The sequence below is a fragment of the Dasypus novemcinctus genome, chromosome 9 (assembly GCF_030445035.2).
Source record: "Dasypus novemcinctus isolate mDasNov1 chromosome 9, mDasNov1.1.hap2, whole genome shotgun sequence".
Classification (NCBI taxonomy): Eukaryota; Metazoa; Chordata; class Mammalia; order Cingulata; family Dasypodidae; genus Dasypus; species Dasypus novemcinctus.
Window position 1 is genome coordinate 107312853 of NC_080681.1, and position 9388 is coordinate 107322240.

Sequence of the window (9388 nt, forward strand, 5' to 3'; positions counted from 1 at the left end):
GTGCACCTTGTAAGGAGAGCCACCCAGCACGAAAGAAAGTGCAGCCTGCCCAGGAATGGTGCCACCCACACAGAGAGCTGACACACAAGATGACGCAACAAAAAGAGAGATTTCCATGCCACTGACAACAGAAGTGGACAAAGAAGACGTCAGCAAATAGAGTACAGACAACCAGGGCGGGGGAGGGGGGAAGGGGAGAGAAATAAAAGGAAAAAAAAAAAGATGACGCAACGAAAAGAAACAGATTCCCGGTACCGCTGTTAAGGATAGAAGCGGTCACAGAAGAACACACAGCGAATGGACACAGCAGACAACTAAGGGGAAGGAGGGGAGAGAAATTAATTTTAAAAAAATAAATCTTAAAAAAAAAAACAAAAAAACACAGGAGACAATAAGAGACGCAGCAGACCAGGGAGCTGAGGTGGTGCAAGATATTAAGCAGCTCTCTCCTACTCCAGAAGGTCCCAGGATCGGTTCCCAGTGCTGCCTAAAGAGAAGACAAGCAGACACAGAAGAACACACAGCGGATGGACACAGAAAGCAGACAATGAGGGGGGTGGGGAGAAATAAATTTAAAAACATTAAAAAAAAAAAATTTATTGCTTTGAAAAGTTTAGGGCTAGCATGATAAGAGATTTCATTTGTTGTCAAATGTGCTAAAATTTAATTAAAGAGAAGAATCAATACCATATTATACTGAGCTTTAACACAAAGGCAATAAACATGGCAGACTATCAAGTAAATTTACCCCTAAAAGCAGGGATACTGTAGTTGTATCTTTTCACAAAGTGTGCATTTTGAACCACACTTGTTGAAGCAGACCTGTTAATTTCTATATCCTTACTTGGTCTTAACTGTCTGCTTTTCAAGTCTAAAGAGTAATTAAACATCTTTGTCTTTCCTAAAACATTTTGGTGGCAAGAAATTAGTGTTTTTAAGGCTTTTTTATTCTTCATAAACAAGTCTCTTGACATTTAAAAAATTCTTGATGGGCACCTTTAAGGGAAATTTCTAATGGTCCTTTATTCTGAGATTATGTCCTCTCTTTAATGACATGATGGAGATAATAGATGGTGGTTTTTACTGCCATTTTTTAATTAAGTTGGCAGAGAGGATATGGCTCAAGCAGTTGAGCACCCACCTTCCATATAGGAGGTTCTAGATTCCGTTCCCCATGCCTCCTGAAGAAAACAAAAACAAACAACAAGCAAAACAAATGAAAAAACTAACTCAGGGAAGCCAATAATGGCTCAGTGGTTCAGTGCTGGCTTCCCACATATAAGGTCCCGGGTTCAATCACTGGCACCTGGTACCTCAAAAAAAAATTAGGTTGGCAACCATGTTGGCCATTTTATTGGTCCATGACATTTGAAAGTCTGGAAATAACTTGACTGGATGATCCCCAAGATCCTTTCTGCCTCTACCATTCTGTGTGTTAGTAAGTACCAGCATTACCTTTCCAGAGGCTCTTCCTGCCCCTACTCCTCTCCATGCCAGCCTTGGCTCCAGGCCAACATGGCTACCACATACTCTCTTTCATCCACTGAGTTATGCTCTCAGAGAAACAGAGGGCCTGCAACATTCCTTCCCACAGTTACTGCTGATTCATCCTTCTGTGTGGATCCCTCCTCTCATCTTCTTGGGATACAGCGGTTTCTCAGGGAGGGCTCTCATCTCTAAACCTGTAAAAGTGACAGTCCCATGGACCTGGAAAACCTCTTCCATATGTGTAGATGCCAAAAGATTGCAACCTCCACAAGGGTTATCATAAGATGCCTTCCCCAAGTTCCAAGGAAGCCTGAACCAAAAAGCCCCAAATTTTAAAGAACAAACCACAGACGTCCCAGAGCAGCACAAGGTTCCACTTTCCCAGCACCACTACCCACATCTACCTTCCGTAAGTTGCTTCATCATTAGAACTCCACACTAAGCACCCAACAAAAAGACCGTTCTTCATCTGGGCTCTCATGTACATTTCCTGATACTAGAGGTGTTTGTGGGTATTCCTGCCAGGCCCAGCAGTAGAGCTGGCAGTTAAGATCTGAGTTCTGATGTCCAGTTGAACGAATGACCCCATGCTCAATCAGTAGCTCCTGAAACTTGGAAAACAAGGTTTGGAAGCTTTATCTAAGCCAGCCCACCCCCTCTGGCCCCAGAGGCCTTTGCCAATTTTGAGAGGTGGATTTTGTGTCCCTGATCTCTTTCCAGGAGGCTTTGAACTCTGTAGATTTTGCTTAATGACACAGATGAGATTAGAGGATTTTGTGAGGTTTTAATAATAGCCTAATAATACTGTTAAAAACATGTCTCTCACTTGCAGAGACACACATGCACATACATTCTCTTCCTCTCACTCTGAGAGGTTGTGGACTCTGAGGCAGGGGGTACCCTGGCTGAAGAATAAAACAGTTCTCAGGCCTGAGCCATGGCCCAGGCCACAGGTTCATAGGCACTTGGTTGGAAGGTGGCTCCCTGAAAGCAGGAACAGAGGTTGGTTCAGCTGCATTAAGACCCTGGAGGGGCTTACAGGGGCCAGCCAGAACTGGGTATCCCTGGATCAGTCATACAGCATTTGAGAGCCTATCCAGTTGTGGGGAGAGGGTAGGGGATAAAGCTAAGCTGGCAGCTGACATTGTTCCAGATTCCAAGACTGGCACGTAAAAGACTCAGTTAACATTTGTTGAGTGAACTGAATAAATGGAGTAGAGACAGAGGAGAATGAATTCTCAGAACACCCTGGAAATCGAGAAGCCTTTTAGCTCAGGTCAGGAGAACCAAGGGGTGGGACATGTCACACCTCATGGCCAGAAGTAAAAATACCATGGATGGGAAGATTGAGGGTCACCAGCCATATTGATTGGGGGGGGGGGGGGGGGCGGGGACAGGTAGGGGGAAGAGGACTTCCTTTTCTCCCAAAGTGTCTTGTACAAAGTGTCTTGACCCTCCAGGGCCCAGGCCTTCTCATCTTACACTGTGAACTCCTTGAAGGCAGGCTTATGTCTTACTCAACTCTGGTCTTCAGTGCCCAGCACAGGTCAGGCATTAAGGTCTTGTTGAGTAAATCAAGGCCCATAGCAGCATAATTAGCTTATCTTCTGCCTTATACCAATTAATTCACACCATCTGTTCTGACCCTGGCTCAAATGACCTCATTCACCTCTCCCTTCTTTGATGAAACCTCATCCTGAGCCTTGGGAAAAAAGTTCTGAGCCAACCGGGTCATGCGTCTATTCTGACACTGCTTAAGGGAGAGGAGGCCCTGGGCCCCATCCACTTGGTCAGGCTTCCAGCGGCAGTTAGGGTGCAGCCAGTGATAGTAGACAAGCCGTAAAAGCAGACCCAAAAGGAAGCAGACGCCTCCCACAGGCAGCAACACCTGTAATGGGATCCCACCAGGAAGCCAGGCACTGTGAGTCACCCAGGTGGCCACCAGGAGTCCACTGTCACTCAGGAGGAACAACAGGTGGATGACGGCCCGGTCTCGGGTGTGGCCCTCAGCCACGTTGAACCAGGAGAAATAGAGGATGGTGGCCACTGTTGCCCGGTACAGCCACTCGGAACAGGGGCCAGGCATAAAGTCCGTGCCCTGAAGCCAGATCCAGAGCAGCAGCACCAGCCACAGGCCCAGGAAGTGCAGGACCACGTAGCGGGGGAAGAGGGCAGAGAACAGGGCCACGGCCAGCACTCGGGGCCACAGCAGCAACAGGTTCCACAGGAAGTAGATGATGGAGGAGTCCAGCCCCAGGAGGAGTTTGGAGGGGAGGCAGGTACGCAAGGCTCGGTGATAGTCAAGCAGCGCCCACGAGATGGCCAGGAAGGACGTGCAGATGCCAACCCCTATGAAGAGTAAGAGAAAACAGGTGAACCCTGTGAGCAGCCTGGCACTCCTCAGAGCTCGCAGGTACAGTGGGGGCAGAGGTGTCAGAAACCAGTGCCCCGCCCCCCAGTTGTGTTGAAGGGAAAACTGCAGCTGGAGAACATGAAAAATAAATTCATACAACTGGTTTAAAAAAAAAAAAAAGCAGGCATTCAAATGTGGTATCTGCCTTTTTACTATGATAGTGACATTATTCAAGGATGAGAGTTGTAACAAGTCACTCAGCTTTTGGCTTCCCTGGGCCTTGCTATACCCTGAGTATCTTCTAGAGCCCTGTAACCTTCCTTTCCTGGAAGTCTAAGTCTTTCATGGGTCTGAGAATCAGCAGTTCTAGTTTCCCCTTTCTCAGTCTCAGAAAGGGAAGCAGGAAATCCCATGGGAGGTAACTGGGCCTCTGGCTGAAGCTGACCGTAGGGCCAGGAGGGATGTCCCCTCACTTCCTCCCTCCACAGCCCACTCAGACTGGTCCCTGGTCTCGACTGTCCAATATCCAGAAGTAGACTGTGGGGAGCCTATCTTGGTTCCCTACCCTGGACTAGAGGCACCAAGGCCTCCAGGGAAGATGGAAAAGGCTCTGGAATGTCTCTACAAAGCTTTCTTCCCACCATTCCCCCAAGGTCATTTAACAGATGTTTACTAGGAACCTGTTACGTGCCAGGAACCCACTCTCAGCCCAGAACCAGATCTATGGCCACTGCCCTTTCTAACTATTCCATACTCAAGGTCTCAGTAGGGCCAGTGGTCTTCCAGTTTGCCCAGCATGCCATTTTCTGACCATGCTATGAGTTCAACCAGCACATGTCCCACTTCCCCCAGCCTGCTCCTGTTCACCTGCATTCACGCCCCAGCTTGAATATCCCCTAGCCACCCATCCTCACCCCACTGCACCCACTCAGGCTGTGCCAGGTGCCCCTGTAACACCCCACCCACTTCCAGGTGAACCTTACCACATAGTAATTACCCATCTCTGTCTCCTTGAGGATAGGAAACATGCTGCTCACCTGGGATCCCCAGGGCTGCCTCCAACACCTGGCACATGTAGCTGCTGAATGAAGGTTTGTTAAATAAAAAGTTGGCAAAATCTGTCTCTTTCTCCCCAACATACAAACACACACAGAGCAGACCACTGCCCTGGTTCCTCAAATGGACGATAACAAAAATATGTGCCCAGGAGTGCTGTGTGACCCAGGGCAAGGCACTTCACCTTTCTGTACCTCTTTCCTTCTGCGTAAAATGGAGATAAACATCACCAACCTAACAGAACTGCTGTGAACAGATGACTTGCAAAGCACTTTGCCCAGCTGCCTCCTTCAATTGTGTCACCTGCTATTACAGTTTTTACAATTATTGTTACAGTCTCTTTGAGATAGACCCCAACATCTATCTTGTACAGCCATGGAAACTGAGGCACGAGAGAGCAGTCTCCCTGGGTCACAGTGAGTGATGACAGAGTAGGCACGAGGCTCCTTGGGACATGGTGGGTGGCCTCGAGGTGGGTGGTGGTAGTAAAAGGCAAAGGGGAAGCCCTGGACCTTGAATCAGACATGAGGTAGAGTCCTAGTTGGGTCTGTGACCTCAGGCAAGTCACTTCTCTTTTACAGCCAAAAACCTTCCCAAAGCTCATCACTGTACAAACTTCTCCCCCACGGTTTACGGGCCCTGCCAGTCTCTGCGCCTGCCTGCCTCCCCCCTTTCAGATCACTCGACATACTTTACTGTAACTACTTGTTTTACTTATTGTCCATCATCCTGGCAGGGCAGGGGCAGCGTGCATCTTGATCAATGATGTGTCCCTAGCACAGCAACTGGCACAGAACAGGAACTCAATAAAAAACTTGAGTGTATAAAGGGGCTCAAATGTTTAGTACTACCACATTGCCTAGTGTCAGGAACCTGATGCTCTATCGCTGTTCTCTTCAAAATAGTAAAAATTACCGATTATGCACCAAGCACTGTGCTTTACATGATCAAATGTAATCCTTCCATCAACACTGTGAGGGAGGAGCATTTATTATGTCCATTTTATAGATGAGACAAACTGATACTCAGGTTGAGAGATCTGTCCAAAATCATACAGTTAGGGAGTGCCATTGAATATGAACCCAGATCTAGCTGGGTTCCTATGTTCTCTTATTTTCCAAGCAGACTTTTTAAGAGTGAAACATTTCCAACACTGGAAGGAAGCGTTCCCAAGCCGTGAAAGGGGGCTGGCCGTGGTCCCGTCACTCACACTGGTAGTACTCGGCCCGGCCGCTCTGCAACACGATGGCCAGCACCAGCGTGAGCTGCGGCGTCGTCTCCAAGAAGGTCTCAAAGAGCCGCAGCATGCTAATGTCCAGCGAGAGGAAGTCGGCGTAGGCCAAGTCATACTCTGAGGGCACTTCCTGCCGCAACACCAACAGCCCCTGCTGTAGCGCCTGCACGCACCTATGCAGCACACAGGGATGCCCAGAGAGCCAGATTAGTGTCCTGTAGCTTCCTCCTTCCCCTACCCAGCCAGTGGGCACAGGCTCAATCCCAGTCCTGTCATTTACATGCTGTGAGGCCTTGGGCAAGTGACTTCCCCTCACTGAACAGCTGTCCTCATCTGGAAAATGGAGATCAGCACAACGACTACTGCCCCAAACTCATTACAAACTTTATTTACTCCTCACAACAGCCCCATTTTATAGATAGGGAAACAGATCAAAAAGCTAATAAGGTAAAATAATAATACTTTTTAAAAAGCTAATAAGGGGAGCCCATGTAGCTTCAGGGTTGAGCACTGGCTTCCCACATACAAGGCCCTGGGTTCAATCCCTGGCCCCAAACCTAAAAAAAAAAAAAAAGCAGTAGAATCAAGATTTAGACTTAGACCCAAGACTGTCAGCATTGGAAGGACATTCGACAAAGTCACCGAAGGCTCTTCGCAAATTTTAGCATGTAATGGCAGCAGTGGAAGCCCTTGAGAGCTTCTGAGCACAGGCACTACTGAGCACAGGTCAGACTGTGCCTTAGAAAGAGCACTTTGGCTGCAGAGAGGAGGAATGGCTGGAGGAGTTAGACCTGAAGCAGGGATCCCATTGAAGGAGTTGCTTAACAAAGCAGGGCACAAGGGTGAGGGCCTGGCCCCAGAGTGCTGGGCATGGAAATCAGGGCAGTGTTCAGAGAGTGCAGAGGCTGGACAGACAGGTCTGGGCAACCCATTGGCGTGAGCAGGGAGTAGAAGATGCGTCAAGGACTCCTCCACCCAGAACGGATCAGGATTTGTGGCTACTGGGAAGTGAGCCCAATCCCTCGTTGTGAATTCATTCATCAGACATTTGCTGATACCTCCCCCTGGAGACTTGACAAAGCACCAAGGGAGCAGCCAGGCAGGGCTGCGTTAAGGGTCTCCCTCCAGCAGGAGCCTCTGTCTCTGATCCTCCAATGCCCAGTCACAAGTAGGAACAGAGACCTCGCTTTCAAAACTAAAAGCTCAGCACAGTCTGTCTGACTCACGGTCAGCAGAAAGAGAAGATGCATGATGTAACTAAGGATTCGGGGCCAGTCAAGGTCTGCCCAGGATTCTAATAACTGTGCCCCCTCCCACCCAACTGGGGTTTTATTGATGCCAGTTCGGTCCCCTGGGCAAAATGGCAACATCCACAGCTCCTCCCGCCCACTCCTGGAGACTCACAGCTTTGTCAAGGCTAGATCTGCAGAGTCTGTCAAAATGGACTCGGAGGAATCCTGGCTCCTGCCACCCCATCCCAACCTAAACCACATAGTGTCGTGGCTCCATCGCCTAGCTCCAACTCCTCACCTCTACAGGACCCTGCCAGCTCTGAAAAGGGGCACGAACCACAGGCATTCTCCAAGACCCAGCCCTCACTGGCTCCAGGGATAAAGACCCCTTGGCTGCCCTCTCGCTCAGTCTCGAACCAAATGTTCAGGGAGACGTATTCTTTCTCAGTGGGAGACAAGGGTGAGATGTGGGCTGCTGTGAGGAGACAAGCACTGCTCTGGGGACCCCGCGCTGCTGAAACTCCCAGGGTGACCCAAGTTGTCAGGACACTGCTGACATTTATTGAATACTTACTCTGTTCCAGGCCAATTGCAGGCCTCGCTTCATTTAATCCTCACAACACAGAGGTAGGCACCCTTACCATCCCGACCGGAACAATGAGTAAACTTGACACATGGACAGGTAGAATGACTTGCCCAAGGCCCCACTCACAGCTTTGAAACAGACTGCAAGTCTCTGCCATTTTCAATAGACTTGACCAGGTGCCAAGCACTGAGCCAGGTGCTTTGTCATTCTTTCTCTCACTCAGGCCTCCTGCCAGACCTATCTCTAGATCACTACTTCCTTTTTGATGAGGATAGGCGGATGCAGGAATAAGATCAAGGTGGCAAAGCCAGAACTGACCCAGAGGTCTGACTCCAAAACCCAAGGCCACTTTCTCTTCTGGGCCTCAGTTTTTTCACCTGTGCAAGAATGGGTAGCGCCGGATGAATTCCGAGGGCTTTCAGCAGGCGTTCTCTTCCCTTAGGGGGAAGGGGTGGGGCACACCTGTAAGCAGAGGTCCCGGTCCTCTCTCCCAACCCCCTCCCTGGTGTCAGGGCTCGCACCTGCGCTCACAGCCCAGCTGTAGGAGGTGCCCGCTGGACTCTGGTCCCTCCCCCTTCCCGAGGGCGGGGCGCTCACCTGTAGGGGAAGCCCAGGTGTAGGAGATGCAGCAGCGCCAGACAGCGGCGGGAGGGCTGCGCCCGGTGCAGGTCGGCGGGGTCGGCGCGCAGCCAGACCCAGCTGAAGACCTGCAGCGCGGCCGAGGCGAGGCCCAGCAGCGCCAGCACCAGGGCGAACCACAGGTAGCGGCCGCTGAGCACGTACTGGACCGCGGCCCACAGGTCAGCGCCCAGGTCGAGCAAAAAGGCGGCGGCGCCCAGTACGCCCAAGACTAGGTCCCGAAGCAGGGCGGCGCGGAGCCGACAGGGCATGGCCCGCCGGCTCTCCCTCACCTCCTCCTCGTCCTGTGCCGTTAGGTCCTGCTCTGGGGACCCCGGGCCGCCCGGGCAGGAAGAAGGCGGGGCCGCCCAAGGCTGGGCCTGCTGGGCGGAACTTCCCCGCCCCGTCCCGCCCCGTCCGGGGAGGGGCGAGGCCCGCCGACCCCGGCGCGGGGCGCTGGCGGTCCTGGAGGCTGCCCTGGGACACTCCCCCACCCCGCCCCGCAGCCCCCCTGAGCGCACCCCGAGGGCGCCAGGCCCGAAGGCGGCCCTTCCGGGCGCTCACCCACCTCTCACAGGCTTCCAGCCGCCTTATCTTACATTCGAAGCCTCTGGAGGCCCAAGAGGCCCGAACGGCCTGGAGGCGAGAGGCCGGCCTAGAACCGCGAGGCCTCACCAGTACATTGTTGGGAAAAATAAAACAACAAACAAAATAAAAAGACATATTCTGATCTCTAATTGCGGGCCTTTGCAAACTAAGCGTGCCCCGCGCTTGGGCCCTGTGCCAAGGGATACACCAAGGAACCAGGATCAACGAGGTGT

The 9388-nt window shown here is 51.2% G+C and overlaps 1 protein-coding gene across 1 annotated transcript; it reads right to left on the minus strand.

Moving 5' to 3' along the window:
* Positions 1–581: 581 nt before the first annotated feature.
* XKR8 (XK related 8) lies at positions 582–8970 on the minus strand. Its single transcript, XM_004455706.5, has 3 exons — positions 8547–8970; positions 6108–6304; positions 582–3837 (listed from the first exon to the last, which is right to left on the minus strand). Exons 1-3 carry the CDS (start codon positions 8837–8839, stop codon positions 3140–3142), a joined length of 1188 nt encoding a protein of 395 aa, XP_004455763.1. The 5' UTR covers positions 8840–8970; the 3' UTR covers positions 582–3139.
* Between the last annotated feature and the right edge of the window lie 418 nt (positions 8971–9388).

Bases quoted from the DNA above. Each gene is read 5' to 3' on its own strand.
- XKR8 (XM_004455706.5), bottom strand. From the start codon at position 8,839: ATGCCCTGTCGGCTCCGCGCCGCCCTGCTTCGGGACCTAGTCTTGGGC. The intron at 6,305-8,546 runs GTGAGCGCCCCG...TGTGCTGCATAG, and splicing joins CACCTGGGCTTCCCCTACAG to GTGCGTGCAGGCGCTACAGC. The intron at 3,838-6,107 runs GTGAGTGACGGG...TACTCTTCATAG, and splicing joins CCGGGCCGAGTACTACCAGT to GGGTTGGCATCTGCACGTCC.